The sequence below is a fragment of the Ylistrum balloti genome, unplaced genomic scaffold, assembly GCF_031769215.1.
Source record: "Ylistrum balloti isolate Yb309-2 unplaced genomic scaffold, AGI_CSIRO_Ybal_v1 Utg371308, whole genome shotgun sequence".
NCBI lineage: Eukaryota > Metazoa > Mollusca > Bivalvia > Pectinida > Pectinidae > Ylistrum > Ylistrum balloti.
Window position 1 is genome coordinate 337,354 of NW_026782699.1, and position 19,046 is coordinate 356,399.

The following is a 19,046-nucleotide window of genomic DNA, read 5'->3' on the forward strand; positions in this document are numbered from 1 at the left end:
AATCTATGAATGACTATGTGGAATATATGTCTCTGTATCAGGTTTTCCTATAACACCGAGATAGTGTGATGGGGCTATTTTCGAAGTCTCATCACTTGATCAGTCTGGATACAACACCAGGACGCCTGACGTATCAGCTGTTTAGCATACGTGGTCATTGCCATCAATATCTGAAGGGACAAAGTTTGTGTTCCTAATCCTTTGAGGTTTTTAGGCGCTGGACAGTGAAACAATGATATTTTAAATATCTGTCTGGGATACAAATACAAAAGGCTTCAAAATTTGTGGTCTTGTAGTGAACCATTTAACATCCAAGGTTGAGGACGTTTTGCACGAAGCCAAGATTCTGAAACAGCAATAAAATTGTAATTCGTTTGAAAACTATCAACATTTTCCATAGGCATAGTTTTCTTCTCCAAATTGTAATTGGTCAAAGAAAAATTATAAAAAAAAATCTCAATGAATTAATGCCGAGCGTGCGAAACCTCGCAAGACAATGACCCCTACGTGGTGGTTCAGTGAAGTGTTAGTTGTGCACGCTCGCATTAACTTCAATGGTGTATTTCAATACTCCTCAGTCGGTCAATCAGAATGATTTTTTGCATGTTTCTAGATATCGGCGGAAAGTGTATGCCAAGCATTTCATTAATTCAGATTTTTATTAATTCTTTTTTGCGTTATGTATTTGGTACCCATGTCTAACAACATGCGAAATAGCATTAAAGTAATTTAATTTATCATGCAAGGTGTTTCTAGAATGTTCATGTACGACCCGAGAAACCTAACTCCCAAACTAATTCTGAACACGTATATGATATATATGACATGTACAAATAACTACTGGAGAAGTGACAGGTGACACCCGAGCTGTACTTATCATTTACCTGTCCCCAGCTACACCAGTTAATCCGTTACGTTGGTTATGTACCTGGTAGTTCAGTATAGTGTTAGCTGTGCAAACTTCGCGTTAAGTTCAGCGGTATATTTCACTATTTATTCAATGATCAAGAAGTATTTTGCGAAATACTTAAAGAAACTGACGTGAATATTCATAATAAGTGATTAATATTACATTCTAGTAATACTTATTTTGACCAAACTCAACTCAACTTCAGTGATTTAATAGTATTCAGTATAAATGAAACGTTTATTTAACGTTTGTTAAAGGGAAACAACTCCAAACATCTAAGGCACTATGCTATAAACACATATTGGGTTGATTATTTGATCAATTTCTCAATGCAATATCAGCCTCGTCCTCGTGAACTCATTGAGGATAGATCATGATCGAACTTTTTTTCTGATTTTTCAGTATTACATTGCCCGATTTTCAAGCATGTGAAATTGTGAACATTAAACGCAAATGTATCCGTTTAAATTCAAATTTCGCTAAAAAGCTGGAATCATTTATATTTATTGAAAGCTAACCAATCCGCAAAGCATTCGGGCGTTCTAGCGGTGACAATGACACTAGTTCCAGACAAAGGAAATTCCATTGGCGATCAGACGGGCGCTTGTTTTTAGTGTATTGATTGCTATGCTCAACAAACGGATTTACGACTAGCCGATGTAAGGGCTCGTTAAAATCCTTTTATCTTGTAGCTGTAAAGGGGTTAGATGTCAATTGGATAGTGACAAAATATTTCTCTCTTTTTTTATAATTATTATAGGAATCTTAATCAGCCAGAGTCTGGAGAACAAAACCTCTGTGATTTAGCTGTACTAGACCCCAGCAAATATCTAAATTGCTAGAAATGTAAATGGAATCAAGTTCGATGATTGATGGGGACAACGGATTAAACGCAATAAGGAACAGAAATAGTGAGTTTCCACAGCGAAATTTGAAGTGTTTTAATATCCCTTATATCATATTTAACTTCCGGACTTTTGCTATTGATTTTCTTGGTTTGAAAATACACGGCACTGTGTAGTGGCTTTCAAACTATTCAAATAAATCATATTCAAGAATTTTTGAAATGTTAAAAATTCAAAATATCTTTAGGAATTATTTAAGAGCCTTTATATTCGAGTAACAGGTTTGCCTATTCCATGGTATACGTGAGTTTGATTCTGGTCCGTGAAAGGTACCAGCTTGATTCCACTCGACGCTTGTCTTGTGTTCTCCTTGATCCTACCCGACACCTGTCTTGTATTCTCCTTGATCCCAACCGACACCTGTCTTGTATTCTCCTTGATCCCAGCCGGCACCTGTCTTGTATTCTCCTTTATCCCACCCGACGCTTGTTTTGTGTTCTCCTTTATCCCACCCGACACCTGTCTTGCGTTCTCCTTTATACCACCCGACATCTGTCTTGTGTTCTCTTTGATCCCACCCGACACCTGTCTTGTATTCTCCTTGATCCCATCGACACTTGTCTTGTGTTCTCTTTGATCCCACCCGACACCTGTCTTGTGTTCTCTTTGATCACATCGACTTTTGTCTTGTGTTCTCTTTGATCCCACCCGACACATGTCTTGCGATCTCCTTGATCCCACCCGCCACCTGTCCTGTGTTCTCTCTTTGATCCCACTCGACACCTGTCTTGTGTTCTCCTTGATCCCCAAAACCTGTCCTGTGTTCTCTTTGATCCCACCCGACACATGTCTTGCGTTCTCCTTGATCCCACCCGCCACCTGTCTTGTGTTCTCCTTGACTCCGCGACACCTGTCTTGTATTCTCCTTTAACCCACCTGACACCTTTCTTTGATTTACACATATTTTATTGCACATAAACAATAGGATTGCGCACAAGTTTTACAACTTATATAAAGGTGGCAGTATATAGTAACGACGAAACAATTATAAACAAGATGAGTGAGAGAGACAGAGAGAGAGGGGGAGAGAAAGAGAGAGAGCGCGAGAGTGAGAGAAAGGGAGAGAGAGTGAGAGAGAGAGAAAAAGATATATATATATAGAGAGAGAGAGAGAGAGAGAGAGAGAGAGAGAGAGAGAGAGAGAGAGAGAGAGAGAGAGATAAGGAGAGAGAGAGATAGAGAGCAGAGAAGAGAGATAAGAGAGAGAGATAGAGAGGAGAGAGAGTGAGAGAGAGAGAGAGAGAGAGAGAGAGAGAGAGAGAGAGAGAGAGAGAGAGTGGGGGGTATAACACGTGCTTTGTACGTTAAGAATACTTTTGCATATATGTTGATCTGCTCCTTCTCCATGCAAGCGAAACAGGTGATACACTGTCTACATGCCTAAACTCCCAACTTGTCAATGTTCATCACTTCCGGTGCTAAACATCTTCACGGCCTTTTTCTCATTGTTCTAATTCATAGCACTATTAAATATTTTATCCTGTTATATTCAATCTGTGTATGTGTATTTGACAAGTAGATAACTTATCGAAACGCTGATTTTTAATCAAATTACACTTTCATTTCAAGGACGTTTTATCAGTATTTAAGTTAATTTGGTAACACAACTTTTTGAAGTATGTTTAATTCCATCATCTGATCTCGGGATTATTTAATGGTCTCTATCCATTTTATCGTTTTCCTCTAAATTTGTCATTAAAAGTCAATTGAAAATGCCTTCACTGCTGTTACTGGATTAGTTTAAAATAGAGCAGCGTCGACCGACCATAATAAACTCGATTCTCTATATCAAATATAAGGGTCGAGATCTTACAATATTAGGAGCACTGCGTAGTACGAAAAGATGAGGGGATGCTGAGTAAAATCATTGGAATGGAGAAGCGCACATGCTGGACTACATGTTTAGTTGAAACTAAACGAGAGAAGTTATGATGCACACAGGCCCTGTATCACATAGGTAAAGGAAAACATGGTGCTGTGATTTTAAGAATTATACAACTATATATTTTGGACGTTTTCTAAGTTATTGTCGATGCAATCTTTGTTGAATCATGCACAACATATAATTCCAGTCAAACCCGAGTTTCATACATCCTTAGATTGTTGTGGTTAGATATTATCGTGTATTTTTCTAGCGTTTACTAGCCGAGTTATCTAACTCTAGATTTGATGATTTATTAGAAGTCTATTGTGAATAGCTGAATACTATCCCTGATAGTATATACTATACTGATACAAAATATTGGCTATATCCGTCCTGGATCAATTTCCTTGGTATAGTTACATCAGTCTCCCCCAGAGTGCATTTCAGTATCCCAATAACAATGATGATAATGTATTGTGATTGTTAACAAACGACAAGTGAGGGAGACATCGACAATGCAGATGACGTCACGAAGTTATGACGTATTTATGTAATATTATTAAACATGCTACAATGTCACTGAGAGTAATTCGTTAATTCGGAAATTGTTAAAGTCAAAATTACCCGCTCTCTAATCATCCCCCGCGAAACGTGTTTGCGGGGATATTAATTTGGGCTCCATCCGTGCATGAATCCGTCCGTGCGTACGTGCGTCCACCGGCCCGAGGGCTTTTCCAGACTATAACTTCAAAACCTTTCAACTCAACTCCATAAAGCTCGCTGTATATGTTGAGTTAGTGCCCTAGTTGTGCCTTTTGCTATTAATGACATTTCATTTCTTATTTTTGTTTGTGTTACCATGGAAACATAGCCAAAAACACAGAATTCGTGTTTACTATCCTTTCCAGGCTACAACTTGAAAACCGTTCCACTCAACTTAGCAAACCTGTCTATTAGTTGTGCCTTTTCTTTATTAAGGACATTTTATTATTTATCTTTTTTCTGTTACCGTCATTTTTTTCATTTTCTTGCGACTTCTTGTGTTACTCCAGAGCTTACAGAATATTGCAAAGATATCTTCATGGACAATACCAAGCTCAATTCAAATGTCAACAGTCAAACACACAGGATCTACATCAAGATATAAACTCTAATTATAATTGATATATATGAGGGGAAAACAAGTTCAGAAAATTTACACAAGTAGAACAATTAAAAAACATGTAGCTTCAACAATTGTACAAAATTATATATTTAATGTTTAAGTTGAGCAGATGCAAGGAAATTTAATGCAAGGAAATTTAATTGATAATTGACAAACGAAGACGTTACATTCTGCACAAGCGCTTTTACTGTATAAGATCTTCAGGTGATAGTAGTGGTACAGGATTGAGTGACGTCACGCATAAAATATATATATATATATATATATATATATCATATTCACGCATAATATATATATATATATATATATATATATATATATATATATCATATTTGGGTTTTACACCAACAGTTAGGTGCGGGGATAATGACACGCTTCACGGCTCCTTGAATGGTTTTTTTTATGAATTTAGAAATACATTCACTTCGACAGGATTACTTTACTTTCCATAACACGAGAATGAACTGAGGTAATTGAAAATCTCATTTTGATACACTCCGGTTTCCGTAATAAACTTTAATGTTGACTTTTGGCAAAGTAACAAAACTTTTCGTCAGTCCTTTTACCGGACTCCAATCTGATTATGATAGGAATTTAACCAAATTTAAGGCTAGAATTTACAATCTTTAAAAGTTGCTCTTCAAAAGTCTAATGCCAGACGATATCAAAGTGAACACAGATTAGAGGCAAGCATGCATTTAGTACTGAAATGATTTCAACCTTGTAGCCGCCTTAAACCCTTATTGGCACCAAATTAGACATAAAAGTTTTAAAATGTCAGACAGAGTGCATTCTTCCATGCCTTTAAACCTCACTTTTTTAAATCAAATTTTATCAAGAATTGTCCAAAGAGCGCTAAAGTGTTTTGGGTACCATTTGAAAGAAAGCTAGCATTTTTGTCATGTCTATTTAATATCATGATTTAAGGGGAAGCCTTTGATAAATGGCAACAAGATTATCATTCCAAAGATTCGGTGTTGATCTCTCGGAATGGACGGAATTGATTATTGTAATACAAGTAAAGGATTTCTCCAGGGATACCATTGTTGTCATCTCGTGCATTCTTTGTCTCCATGACAACCGTCGCATGTAATGCAAAGCTGGCCACTTTTGAATTCTGATTCCAAGCTTGCTGTGTGCATCTGGTGACACAGTCCAGCGTTATGGTATTCACGACCCGGTGTCGGACACACAGTCACGTGATTGGTGGCTCGACTGGGTTGTAGGTTAATTCAACGAGATGCCATTTGTCTTTTTCCAAAAGCGTTTTATGAATTTTTCTCTATTACTTCATTTCATTGTTGTTGCTACAGAGAAAGTAAACAAGAATCACAGTAACATCATTTTAGCGAACGTGTTACCGCGTTAGTCCTGGAGTGTGTTCAGACAGATTTTTTTCCCGTTTGTATTGAATGTTGTTATTGTAACGTTTTTGGACAGACATATGCCAAGTATGCCAGGTGTGTAGTGAATCTGTGAATTTGGTGAAGAGCGTTTCGATTTGATAGGTATTATGAAGTTCTGCCATTGACACAAGACAGTTGGCCATCTGTGTAGTATTTGCCTGATGTCTAAAGCAAGCTTCTCAAACCAGATCTTCCACGCTTCGTTACCAACTTGAGTGCGAAAACATGCTGCTGTTCATGTTGGAACGCGATTATCAGACGAGGAAATACAAATTCAATCAAAAATGTGGTGGCGAGTCCTGAGAATTTCTGAAAGTTTTGTTTTTGTAAAATATTGTTAAACTATTTTTTCTGCCTTGTAAGTCATTTAACATCGTTGTTATATCAGCTCGGGCATAAACAATTTAGCAATAAATGATACATTTGAATTTCGTCAAAAGTTACTTGACTTTGAATCATACTCCGTTACCTATAACAGAAAACGAAAACTAAGGCTATCATAAAAAATACCAATGTTTCAAGAACAAGCAGTGAGCGTCATCTCACACGGTATTATGTAAATCACGATAAAATATAAGACTGGCAGCCTGACAAAAACAATTTATATCTGAAACAAAATAACAAAAAATCTACTTGTGCTTTATCCTTGGACGTCATCCGCCATCTTGATTTTTGACAATTCTCGCTCCGTTATTCTAGGCAGATTGGGGCCACGAATTTAAGTCCATGGATCACATATTGCGGGGATAGAAATGTAGGAAAGTCTTACAACTTTACAGACTTGATCACTGTTAGTCCTAGTCGTGCATACGACATTTTGTCCTTCATCGCATCAATATCAATAGTTGGCCACTAACCGCAATTTTGAATTTTAGTCAATAAAAAAATTGAACCAGGTTCAAGTGAAAACAACTACCCGTGTAAAGCAAACGGGGCCTGGATTTTTTTTCTTATCATATATAGTGTGGTTGGGTTTTAGATATTGTCATTTTGCTGTTGTTCTTTCACAAGCGCAGACCCATGATTGTTGGATGCACCGTGCTGTTAACTGAAATACTTTTTATATTGTGTCCGACACCTTATTCCCTCTGATTTTCTTTTGTTAGTGAGAAATTGTATGATCGTTTAAGGTTCAAGTTCGACAAATAATATCAGTTCACAGATTTCATTATAAATAGGACGGTGTTCCAATCATCAAAATATAAAACTAAAATGTATGAATTACAAAAATGTTATGATAAATTTACATCAAATCCACGCGTTACTTGACGGCAATTATACAAATCAAGGTTTCAAAGTCTGATTCGGATTAATTTTTTTCGAGAACACAACTATTGAGTTATAAATATGTTATTTGAAGTGCCGTTTGCTTTAGAACTCTATACTGATGTGTGATGACGGAATTTCACTTCATTATTCTTTCTGATAATGGTCATGTCACTTGTCCATTTTTAGAGGGGGGCTCGCCAGATGCGGCCTCCTCTGGATTTATCTAGAGCATTTCTTTCTGTAAATCATTATACGGTATACTAACAAACTCTACCTCTTTATCGTGTCATGGAGCCGGACATGCTTATTTAATCAAATGTAGCTTATTTAATGTACACAGTCTTCATAAACACCTTGGTCTTGAGAAGGAAGATAACTCTTAGAAATTTTAACTTCCCCTGTTGTTTACAGGTAGGAATAGTACATGTACATAAAGACATGTAAATGTACATCGTGCAATCTGATCACTTTTTAAAGACAACATCTAATTATTTTTCACGATTTCTTTTTTTTATTTTCTTTGTCCGTGACATTTAACAGCACTTTTCAGAAAACAAACAACAACGTCGCCGGAGTTATCTTTCTTACCCGGAAGTAGAGAGTTGCGAGCCTTGACATGCGAATGTCAACAAACGGTGGGGGTGAATTTATGTACGACGTACCTGATCCCGATCCCGAAACCCGTACAAGGAAATGAAGAAATAATTAATATCTCGAGAACAAAAAGTACAATAAATCTCAAATTACATATATAAATTTACTTAATGTTTTAAAAATATGACACTTTAAATGAATTAATTTAGGGAAGGACCACTCCTTTCAATCTGTGCCGTAACAGAATATTTTCATTTGTTCTCATCTAAATTAGTGTACAATTTTTTAAATCTTAATAACTTTTAAATAACTTTTCAATTATGTCAGTAAATATTAACTTGACATAAAATACTGTAATACAAATGCACAGCAAATGTAACTCTTGTACTACACCCCCTCCTCCATTTTTATGTAATAAAATGTATTTCACGCTTAGTATTCCTTTGTATTGCATGTTCAATTTCATCAATAAACAAGAAGGAAAGAAAATCTGACGGACTTGCATGTCATGAGACAATGTGTATCCCACATATGAAACATTATATCTTTATTTTACTTTTTTACTTCAAACTTAGATACATTACATTTGTGACATGTCTTTTCCTTTTCCATAGAAGTTCTTTTAAATTGATTTAATTCTGCACCTTGAAACTTATTTAGTATATTTTTAACGACAAGCTAATTAAATAACTCATGTTCAGTCTGCCTGGATATTTTTAGTGGAAGGTTCCCAGGGAAGTAAGTATGCAGTAGAGTTACATCTAAAGGAGACATGTACGTGTCCATCTATAGGTATGTTCTATGATATCATTTTGACTTAAACATATGCTAAGAGAGAGAGAGAGAGAGAGAGAGAGAGAGAGAGAGAGAGAGAGAGAGAGAGAGAGAGAGAGAGAGAGAGAGAGTTTAGTTAATTTCTTGTTAATCGGTCTCTCCTACAATTAACAAGACTAGTAAAGATACAATACACTTTTCAAAACTTGCAAACTTTTCTAGAGTTCGTCACATCCCATGCTTGTTATTATCATAATATTGCTGCAAAGTTAAGTATAGAAAATCGCTCGAATAGACTGGGTTGTTTCAGTTAAGGAGGCAGACGAAATATATATACATGATACTTTGTTGGAAAATACAAAGCAAAATAGTCATTTAATTTGTCAGCCTCTTTAAAATGCAAGTGTTGTAAGCTTACGGGAAAGATAGGAAAGATAGGAAAGTTAGAAAAAACCTTTTCTTCCAATCGTGAAGCAGCAAACAAATGGGGTTGATTGTGGTGTTTTAAGCTGTTGGTTGCTTGGTAGGATTTTGTTTCAGTGGGTTTAATAGTTTTACTGGATTGTATGAGACAACAGCTGAATGCATGTCAAACAGATAAGTAAGTTTAAGAAAAAAAAATCAAAAATTATTTTTCGATATTTGAACTGATTGTGAAGCGGAGAGATATCATATTTCAATATTTTTAACGACAAGGTAACGTGCGATGCGTTTCATAAAATGAGACGGTTAGTGAGGAGTCAAATGTAATTTTAAGGAATAGTTTCATATGGACTGGGTCTGGGGATCGAGTGTGAAAACGACCAGCACGGGACTGGGTCTGGGGATCGAGTGTAAACACGACCGGCACGGGACTGGGTCTGGGGATCGAGTGTAAACACGACCGGCACGGGGCTGGGTCTGGGGATCGAGTGTAAACACGACCGACACGGGACTGGGTCTGGGGATCGAGTGTAAACACGACCGGTACGGGACTGGGTCTGGGAATCCAGTGTAAACACGACCAGGGATCTTCGTTGCGGTCAGAATAAATGCCAGATTAGATATGAATTACACCTCAATTCAGGCTGAAACTTATGTATTTGTTATTAGATGGGTAGAATTATTGACTGGAATTAAAAAAAACTTAATTCACACAGTAAATTAATTGCAGGATGCAAAAAAACGGAAAAAAATCACGATTAAGTGCGGCATACAAGTTTTCACCTCTGAAAAAAACGCATCGCCGATTTAAGAAAATCTAGAATTATTAATTTATTCAATCAAAATGCCAGATTGAAGTAGATTGGTGTAGAAAATTTGAGATTTATCATACTATTTGTTCTCGAGATATCAATTATTTCTAAATTTCCTTGTACTGGTTTCGGGGCCTAGGCCGGGGCCGGGTACGGCGTACACATTTTCACCCCACCTCAACAACCTGCTGTTTGCTGCTGTCGGATTTTTTCCCTATGTTATCATAGTCATGTTGCGATGGCGACATCAATTACAGATCTTCCTCCAGAACTTCTAGTCAAAGTGTTTTCATTTCTTCCCGGTAGAACTCTAGGAAATGTTTGTAAGACATGTACAAGCTTTCGGGAGGCGGCCAACGTCGATTCCATTTGGCAAACAAGATGTGGCACAGGTAACATGATGATGTGTTGTTGTAATTGTTTATTTTCGCTTTCGCATTTCCTGTTCAGACCTTATCGCTATCATATATAGCTGACATATTCCATTCAAGCACCAAATCGTGTTTACCTTAAGATATTGACAAAGTTATGTGCACCAACCCATTTTAAAGTATCCAGCGTGTCAATTTATGTGTTTATTTATGAATGCGTTTATTATATATTCTAACAGCGTTTGTAATGAACTGGTCGGATCCACCAGTAAGTAACCAGAAAATACTGACATGTCTACAAAATCTTATATCGAACTTACAGGACATGTTCTGTTTCATTAAAAATTGCTTCATTGTTTTAATAATAAAACTGAACAGTTATCACCTTTACACTGGCTTGCGATGTACATGTAAGCATGAACGCCGTCTATTGTCGTAAAAGAGGAGATTTGAATATAAAATCAGCATGATTATTGTGTGGTGTTAAGGCCTTAAGGTGCTAGAGAAGCAGAGAGGGCGTTAAGGTGCTAGAGAAGCAGAAAGAGGGCGTTAAGGTGCTAGAGAAGGAGAAAGAGGGCGTTAAGGTGCTAGAGAAGCAGAAAAAGGGCGTTAAGGTGAGGGAAAACAGAAAGAGGGTGTTTAGATGTGGGAAAAGCTGAGTGAGCATGAGAAGGCAGGCAAGCAGGATGAAAGCGTTGAGGTCAAGCAGGATGAAAGCGTTGAGGTAATAAGATATCAGGAGGAGGGTTTTGAGGTGAGGGATTACCAGAAGGTTTTTTTAATTTCTATGAAAGTGTCATTGTGCTATATATTTGGGATATTTGTATGGTCATGAAGGAGCTTTTTATGGAAAGGGCTATAATAGCTTAGTCAGTTAAAAACTACACTACCAGTAATAGTTTATGGAACATCTCAAAGAACACTACCAGTAATAGTTCTTGGAACATGTATAGGAACATTACCAGTAATAGTTCCTGGAACATCTGTAGGAACACTACCAGTAATAGTTCCTGGAACATCTCTAGAAACACTACCAGTAATAGTTCCTGGAACATCTCTAGAAACACTACCAGTAATAGTTCCTGGAACATCTCTAGAAACACTACTAGTAATAGTTCATGGAACATCTCTAGAAACACTACCAGTAATAGTTCCTGGAACATCTCTAGGAACACTACCAGTTATACTACCTGGAACATGTATAGGAACACTACCAGTAATAGTTCCTGGAACATGTATAGGAACACTACCAGTAATAGTTCCTGGAACATCTCAAGGAACACGGCCAGTTATAGTTCCTGGAACATCTCTAGGAACACTGTCAGTAATAGTTCTTGGAACATCTCTAGGAACACGGCCAGTAATAGTTCCTGGAACATGTGTAGGAACACTACCAGTTATAGTTCCTGGAACATCTGTAGGAACACTACCAGTAATAGTTCCTGGAACATGTCTAGGAACACTTCCAGTAATAGTTCCTGGAACATGTATAGGAACACTACCAGTAATAGTTCCTGGAACATCGGTAGGAACACTACCAGTAATAGTTCCTGGAACATGTGTAGGAATACTACCAGTTATACTACCTGGAACATGTATAGGAACACTACCAGTAATAGTTCCAGGAATATGTATAGGAACACTACCAGTAATAGTTCTTGGAACATGTATAGGAACACTACCAGTAATAGTTCCTGGAACATCTGCAGGAACACTACCACATGGTGGTCAGGTGATGCAGACCCGAAATATACTTTATGTGGATCACCTACCCAACCACATAAGTTTTCCCTAAGCATTCCGGTTTACTCCCACATTAAGACCCTTCATTTGCTGCTATCAGGCTAAAGATGAATGTAAGCATAAAACTTGTTTTACATTTGTTGTACAATAGACAATACTTATATATAAAACACTCCCACTTCTTGGTGTGTCAGAATATAGGTTCTGTCATTACATCTTCTTTCTAAAACACTCCCACTTCTTGGTGTGTCAGAATATAGGTTCTGTCATTACATCTTCATTCTAAAACACTCCCACTTCTTGGTGTGTCAGAATATAGGTTCTGTCATTACATCTTCATTCTAAAACACTCCCACTTCTTGGTGTGTCAGAATATAGGTTCTGTCATTACATCTTCATTCTAAAACACTCCCACTTCTTGGTGTGTCAGAATATAGGTTCTGTCATTACATCTTCATTCTAAAACACTCCCACTTCTTGGTGTGTCAGAATATAGGTTCTGTCATTACATCTTCATTCTAAAACACTCCCACTTCTTGGTGTGTCAGAATATAGGTTCTGTCATTACATCTTCATTCTAAAACACTCCCACTTCTTGGTGTGTCAGAATATAGGTTCTGTCATTACATCTTCATTCTAAAACACTCCCACTTCTTGGTGTGTCAGAATATAGGTTCTGTCATTACATCTTCATTCTAAAACACTCCCACTTCTTGGTGTGTCAGAATATAGGTTCTGTCATTACATCTTCTTTCTGTTTTAGAATACAATTTTACACAGCTGGATGGTTGGAACATCTCCTATCATGATTTATACACAAAAGGTAAGAATATCACAAAAAAAATGGTTAATTTTAGTCACAATGAAACATTTTATATACTGGACACGGTTATTAAGTATTTTCCATTAAAAGCATGTTTTGTTAGATATATTGATAGTTTAAACCATTTTCTTTTTTAATTTTTAAAGTATTAATCAAGTATGGATCTTTAAGAGGACTTTATCAACGTGATTTCAAAACCTATGGTGGACTAGCTCATATCAAGGTCAGTCTAACTGAATTTGTTGAAGAATCATGTAAGTTTCCAAATTAACAGAATTTTAAAAATAAATAGTGAAATTTGTAGAGAAAATTTTCAGAAAAATGCTGTGAAAAGAACCTATTTGATCTGCTAAAATATAGAAATTGATTTTGTATTAAGTCAAAGAATGAAAAGATGTGAAATATTCCTTTTCTTGAAGTTAATAATGAATGTTTGTTGCTTGTGTACACCTTAATCTTATGTTCTGACTTTGTAGCGTGGAATTGTTTTTTGTTTTCAGTTTGACACGGGTCAGATTTTAGTCAGTGAGTATATTGCTCCAGATAATCCATATGTCACACTGCCACTAAGGGAACAGAAGCTTTTCAGTATTTGTATGAACAAAAAAGGAGAGGCTGAAGTGCTGTGTTTGAAGGGCTACAAAGGACCTCATGCATGCAAATTAATACAGGTAGGATAGCAGCTACAACCACAAGTACTATAAAGGCTGTTATTTTCAAGGATGGGATAAATTTACAAAAAGTTAATTTGAAAATGAAATTGATGAAGGTCCCATTCATGACTTCAGTGAAATTCTGAACCACTGAAAAAACATCATAACAGAAAATTATCAACCTTAATTATTTCTTTTCCACATGACGTTCATCTTGCTGAACATAATGTGCCAACAGTCACCTCCTTAAATTAAACATCTGAGCAGTTATTTCATTAAATGTTCATACAACATGACCGGTGAACTAAACATGTGTGGTCACCTCATCAAATATCCAACATGGCTGGTCACCTCATTAGGTATCCAACATGACTGGTCACCTCATTAAATATCCCACATGACTGGTCACCTCATTAGGTATCCCACATGACTGGTCACCACATTATGTATCCCACATATCCAGTGGTACAGCCAGACTGCACAATTCACACATATTCCTTGCTTTCGAACTGATTGTTTAAATACAATGGGCCTGAATTGGCATTTATTATGATGTTACGCTTAATATTTAATATGACATGACAAAAATGAAAATTTTGAATTAATCAAGGTTTGTTAAATATCCCACATGACTGGCCACCATGAGACATCTTACGTCCGACACGACTGATAATCTCATGATATTTGCTCCATGTGACTGGTCACTTTATTTCATCCCCAACAACAGGTCACATCATTAAAATGAACTCATCGCCTAGATAACAAGATGTATTATATGGTATCTGTAAATCCTCTCCACTGATATCGTAAATGAGGTTTGACTTGTATATCACCATTATGTAGATACAATAGTGGCTTGAATGATTTACTAAAAACTTTGATGAGTTAATATTACTTCATTAAGATTCCATGAATACCTCATATTTTGTTTTTCCAATCCAGAAAAACCAAAGGTTGAAATTCAAGTGCCAACACATCGGGTATCATCGACACCCCAAAGGGAAGGAAAGGGTGAGTTAAAGTGTCTTGATTCATGTTTCATCCTTTCTGAATGATTTTCAGAAACAGGTTGGATTGGGAGAAGTAGAATGGAGGATTTTCAGAAACAGGTTGGATTGGGAGAAGTAGGATGGAGGATTTTCAGAAACAGGTTGGATTGGGAGAAGTAGGATGGAGGATTTTCAGAAACAGGTTGGATTGGGAGAAGTAGAATGGAGGATTTTCAGAAACAGGTTGGATTGGGAGAAGTAGAATGGAGGATTTTCAGAAACAGGTTGGATTGGGAGAAGTAGGATGGAGGATTTTCAGAAACAGGTTGGATTGGGAGAAGAGGATGGAGATTTTCAGAAACAGGTTGGATTGGAGGATTTTCAGAAACAGGTTGGATTGGGAGAAGTAGGATGGAGGATTTTCAGAAACAGGTTGGATTGGGAGAAGTAGAATGGAGGATTTTCAGAAACAGGTTGGATTGGGAGAAGTAGGATGGAGGATTTTCAGAAACAGGTTGGATTGGGAGAAGTAGGATGGAGGATTTTCAGAAACAGGTTGGATTGGGAGAAGTAGGATGGAGGATTTTCAGAAACAGGTTGGATTGGGAGAAGTAGAATGGAGGAGATTGGCTCTTTGTTCATTCCTTGTCCAGGAGGCTTGTGTCTGGTGCTTAGCTTATCCAGTGATAGAAAGTCATAACAGTTGTATCAAGGATGGCATTATGTTGTATACAAATTTCCGGTTTCTATTCAAAAGGTTAAGGTCATGTTGAGGTCAAAGTCCATATATCATATTCTCCTTGAACGACTCCTGATGTATAACTGAATGTACATGTAGATACATGTAATAGTGCAAGATCGTTTAAAGTTCAAAGGTCACACTTTTTGTCTTTGGCTTATTCTGTTTTCTGTCCAAGGGTATTTTTCCAATGCATACAGCGTTCTGATTGGTTGAATTATAAACATCTGATTTCATTGAAGTTTAGCATGTAGATATGAGATGACGTAACATAACACAATCGTGGCGTCTGTTTCCTGATTTCACAAAACAATCGTTACCTTCTTAATGATGATTGGTCAAAATATCAGTAGTGTTCAATTTCATTGAATTCTGTAAAATCAACATTAACTCTATAGGTAAAGGTATTAGATTTGAGAATGAGTCGCAAGCAACATAATCAGGTGAAGATCGTTGAGATGTCACTTTCTATTCTCAGTGTTATCTACATGTTTTAAACTTGGCAACATTTCAGCCATGCAAACTAATCCTGATCAGTGGTATATAGATCAGATCTTCTCTACACTAAACCAAATTTTCAGAATTGACATATAAACAATTGCTTGCATTCAGTTCAGTATCTTCTCACACACTTTTTGGCATGATGTTGTAAAGGTGCTGTTTTTTACAGACTTTTTAAATTATTGATATTACAAACAATTAAAAGTATTATTGCTAATTTACAGCTGAAATTAAAGAAATACTTGGTATTTCTCACCATAGTAAGAAGGATGACAATTATCCTTGTATTCAGATTTAAAACTTTTAAAGTTTAAAGTTTTAAAACTTGTCTTTTATTTTCATAATTTCAGGAACTAGAAGAATGGTTGACTTCCAAACAAGAAGATTTCCCTGATTTGTCTGTGATGAAATTTGAAGAATATTACCTCAAAACGTAAAATAAATTTTGTTTTGTTTAACATTTAAAATGGATACAATACCAATTGTTTGTAGTTGATTTTTTGTATGTGTATCAAACATAACAAAAAGTATTTGTGATGTTAAAACTTTTTAAACAATTTTATAAAATGCTTTGCTTTTCAATTATTTCAGGGGGAAATACAAGTTTCAACGGATAGAACTGCCTCTTCCGATGAGAAATGTACCAGTGCAACCAGGTCTGTTCAAAGGCCAGTACGGAGCTCATGGGATAGAAATCATGTACCTAAGCTATGACACGGACATGAAGACTATTCAGGTCTTGAAAGTAACAGTGAGTATAGAAATGTACAACTAATGCCCTAAGTCAGGGTTTACAACCTGAGAGGCGATCACTGGTCACATAACATCATTTGGATGACAAAAAGTAATTATCAATAATATTAATGCAAACACATTTACCAGTGAAGAATTCTTTGGTTGTCATTTTGTTAAATAGCTCATTAGTCCATGTACTCAGCTACGTGTTTGTCTATCTGTACACACCAGGGAGATGTTAACGTTCCCGCGATGAATGTTAGTCTGTTTGTGGACCTTCATCGACCAATGGTACTTAACGTTGAACAACAGGAGTCGATGCATACGCTGAGAGAAATTGACATACCGGACATTCCTGAAGAAAATGGACCAGGATTTGAACCCAGACACCAGCCCTTTAGAATCCCTGAAGGCTGTATGAACCGACAAGCTAACGCACCTCACCGTTGTAAATACAGGTAATTATCATCCAAGTGGATATAATATCTCATTATTTTAAATAGAAGTAATCATTAATTATCTGAAAAATCTAAGGATGAGTTTATGTATTTATGATTTGAATGCTGGTCTGTTTTAAATCAGTGTCAAGATATAGATTTGGAGAAAAAGTGGATTAAGAGAAGAAGAAATGAAAGTCAATCATTTTTAACGACTTAGTGATGAAATTTGAAAGTTGAAATTATGCTATTATTATGGAATTATGCTATTATTATGGAATTATGAAATTTTGCAAATAAGCATTAATTGTAAACAAGACTAAATAAAATTAAGCTCTGAAATTTCCATGTTTTTATATACAAATGTATAAGGTTGTTAATTTTTTTAGGTTCCATGGAAAGGGTCGTATAGCAGGTCACGGCTATCACAACCCAAGTCTGACGCCTGGTCATTTGGTAGTGTTTGATGACAATACTCTAGGTTTTATGTGGATGGAGCTTCTATCGTTCAGTATGTATTCTAGAGTGATGGAGACATTTGACTGACCTCAGGGGCAACAACTCTGATAAATATTGGCTGTATCATGTGTTGTTCAGAATTACACCACTGCCATCAGGACTTGTTTTAATTCCAGGTAATTTGTTAATGAATGTCAGTAGTTTTTGATGGATGAGTATCCTGTGATAAAGCAGAGAAGATTCCATTGAACAAGTCATCTTCTGTGGATATATTACAATATAATACGTCATTATTTTGTAAATTCTTCTTGTATGACAGGTTAATATTAGACTGGACTGCTGGAATGTTACAGTAATACAGCACATTTTGTTATGACTGATCCAGGTAATACTTAAAAAAAAATAGAAAACAAAAATATGTTAATGTATGTTAAAAATTGTTTACAATGTAATTGTACTAGAGTCAATATAAAAGACCTAGTTTTGGTTTTATTTTCGTCTTTTGAGAGAACTTTCCTGTATATGAACTTGTTCTAGATTCAATCTTTGATTGTATGATATTGTAGCATGTTGGACTGTAAACATGATCTGTGTTATACAAGTACAAGTGCTCTTGATGTTCTCACTAATATTCATTGTACTACAATGGAGTCTAAGATGCGCATGATAGTGAGATGTTAAAAATCATGTTAAAATTTTCACGGAGGTGAGAACGGGAAAAAGATAGTAGTTTGGAGTAATTTTGTTTAACTAGGATAGGGTTAATATTTTATATCATTCATGCTTTTGAATTTGCTTTTATCCAGATGGCATTCATTACTAATATGAATGCCATCTAAAAGCAGTGGAATGCCTTATAATTCATTATATTTATAGATTCAAACAGAAAAAAGTAGATTTTCTGATGTGTCTTGCTGATGTTATCACATTTGATTCTAGCAGAAATGTCTTATTTGCGAAACGTGATTTGTAGAAATATGTTTGTTACTTACATGAAAAATTCATCGGACCTTATTTATAAACTTTGATATGTACCACTATACCTTACAAAAATCTACTATGCATTATGTTTATACACCAATAACATTGGTATTTATCTACAATTTAAAGCTTTTCTGACAACTTTTTTTATAGTAGGATTACCAATTAATTTCAATGTATAAAAACAAGTGTATTATCATGTACAATTAAAATGATTATTCTGTTCAATATTTATGTACAGCCATGTGATAATTGAGACTTATGTCATGTAATAGATGATATTTCTACACTGTTTTTAGAAGATCGTCAGAGCTGTAGTGTCATCACCTCTGGGAGGACTTTTATAAAAATGCACACTTTTAAAGCACAACAAATGAACAAGTTTGAGTTTCAAGATTTTTCAGTCAAGGTCAAGATGACCATGATCATTTTAAAAGAAAGATGCTATCAGTGTTTAAGCACCTTCATTCCTTACAGGATTTTCATCAAACCT

The 19,046-nt window shown here is 36.0% G+C and overlaps 2 protein-coding genes across 2 annotated transcripts; one reads left to right on the forward strand and one right to left on the reverse strand.

Moving 5' to 3' along the window:
- Window positions 1-2,019: 2,019 nt before the first annotated feature.
- Window positions 2,020-2,472, reverse strand: LOC132561918 (uncharacterized). The gene has a single exon (XM_060226634.1). It carries the CDS (start codon window positions 2,470-2,472, stop codon window positions 2,020-2,022), a length of 453 nt encoding a protein of 150 aa, XP_060082617.1.
- Window positions 2,473-10,337: 7,865 nt separating this feature from the next.
- On the forward strand, window positions 10,338-18,703 carry LOC132561925 (F-box only protein 31-like). The gene is made up of 9 exons (XM_060226641.1): window positions 10,338-10,514; window positions 13,000-13,059; window positions 13,206-13,282; window positions 13,560-13,730; window positions 14,655-14,723; window positions 16,292-16,374; window positions 16,533-16,692; window positions 16,908-17,134; window positions 17,503-18,703. Exons 1-9 carry the CDS (start codon window positions 10,361-10,363, stop codon window positions 17,657-17,659), a joined length of 1,158 nt encoding a protein of 385 aa, XP_060082624.1. The 5' UTR covers window positions 10,338-10,360; the 3' UTR covers window positions 17,660-18,703.
- The last annotated feature ends 343 nt before the right edge of the window (window positions 18,704-19,046 follow it).